At 47.3% G+C, this 1125-nt stretch overlaps 1 protein-coding gene across 1 annotated transcript in view; it reads right to left on the bottom strand.

The window, feature by feature from the left end:
• Positions 1–583: 583 nt before the first annotated feature.
• Positions 584–1125, bottom strand: part of DHRS12 (dehydrogenase/reductase 12) — a gene marked incomplete at its 5' end in the record, with an annotated part of 42344 nt that continues 41802 nt past the window's right edge. The window contains 1 exon segment of the mRNA XM_014590061.2: positions 584–1023. Within this exon segment, the coding sequence (XP_014445547.1) occupies positions 914–1023 (110 nt within the window).

Here is a 1125-nt window from a genome sequence, read left to right as displayed (position 1 = left end):
ATTAACATGTAATACTCAGACATACTTGTGGGTACAGGATGCAGTATATTAGGAGCGAATCAAAGTAATCGGTATATAGGGCAGCCGTTTGTCATCGCTTTGTGTTGGCTACATTGAGAATCTCCTCGTAGATAGTAAATTGTCAACTACATTCTCCCTATTGTGTTTTATAACACTAGAAATTGTTTCTCTTATCTGTAATCTTTTCATTATTGAGCATCTCAGTCCTCCCGCCCAAGTAGCCATTTTTCAACTCTACTACAAGGTCATCCTTTTCCACTTCCACAAGAGGAGGACATGCGTATTTCACCTGGTGATGCCCTCCCGGCTTGGATGTGATACCGCAATGGCAGGAGTTCATTCTTTTTTAAAGGCTGAATAGTATTTTTTTTTTTTTGAGAGATTTTTGCTATAGGGCGTGTGCGCTCACCAGACAGATACAGAGAGACAGAAAGCGAGAAATCACCCCCCAGGGGAGATGGCCACACCGCAATCCCTTCTCCTCCATTCTCCTCTCGGGATCTTGGGCACACACGCACACACACCTGGCTTGAGTTATAAGCCACCGGGTCCGGGATGCGAACCATGGTTGACTACGTGGGAGTCCAGCAACATAGTTATTATGCTAACTGCTGATCCCAAGGCTGGATAGTATTCTATTGTGTGTGTGTGTGCTAGGTCAATCTTAAACTTACTTTTCTTTAGAGAATCACAGTCTCAAATGCGAGATTTAAGCAGAAAACAACCTGCTTGCTTAAGATCAAGATTAGCTTGTGCTCAGCTCCTCACGAGTGTTCCCGTCCTCAAACGGCGTGTCCGTAGAGGGACGCTGGAGTCTGTTCACAGATCCCTACCACGTGTCCTGTCATCGTTTTCTAAGGCAATCCTGGCCCTGTGTTGGGGCTGACCTGGCCTATTTAAATCTTTGAGCCAGTTGTTCCAGAATTTCGATGAGTTTATCCTCTTCAGCCGGCGAGGAGGATGTTCCGGCAAAAGGCAGGTGCGTAGGTACTGGTTTGCGATCTGAAAGTGAGCGGGAACAAGAAACGTGTGATCCGCTGCAGAGACTGGCCTCCTCCCCTGCCGCTGCTCAGGCCCTGGCCTGTCATCTCACACTAGTGGCGG

Source organism: Tupaia chinensis, unplaced genomic scaffold (genome assembly GCF_000334495.1).
Source record: "Tupaia chinensis unplaced genomic scaffold, TupChi_1.0 Scaffold000402_1, whole genome shotgun sequence".
NCBI classification, from domain to species: domain Eukaryota; kingdom Metazoa; phylum Chordata; class Mammalia; order Scandentia; family Tupaiidae; genus Tupaia; species Tupaia belangeri.
This window is presented reverse-complemented; position numbering and strand designations above follow the sequence as displayed.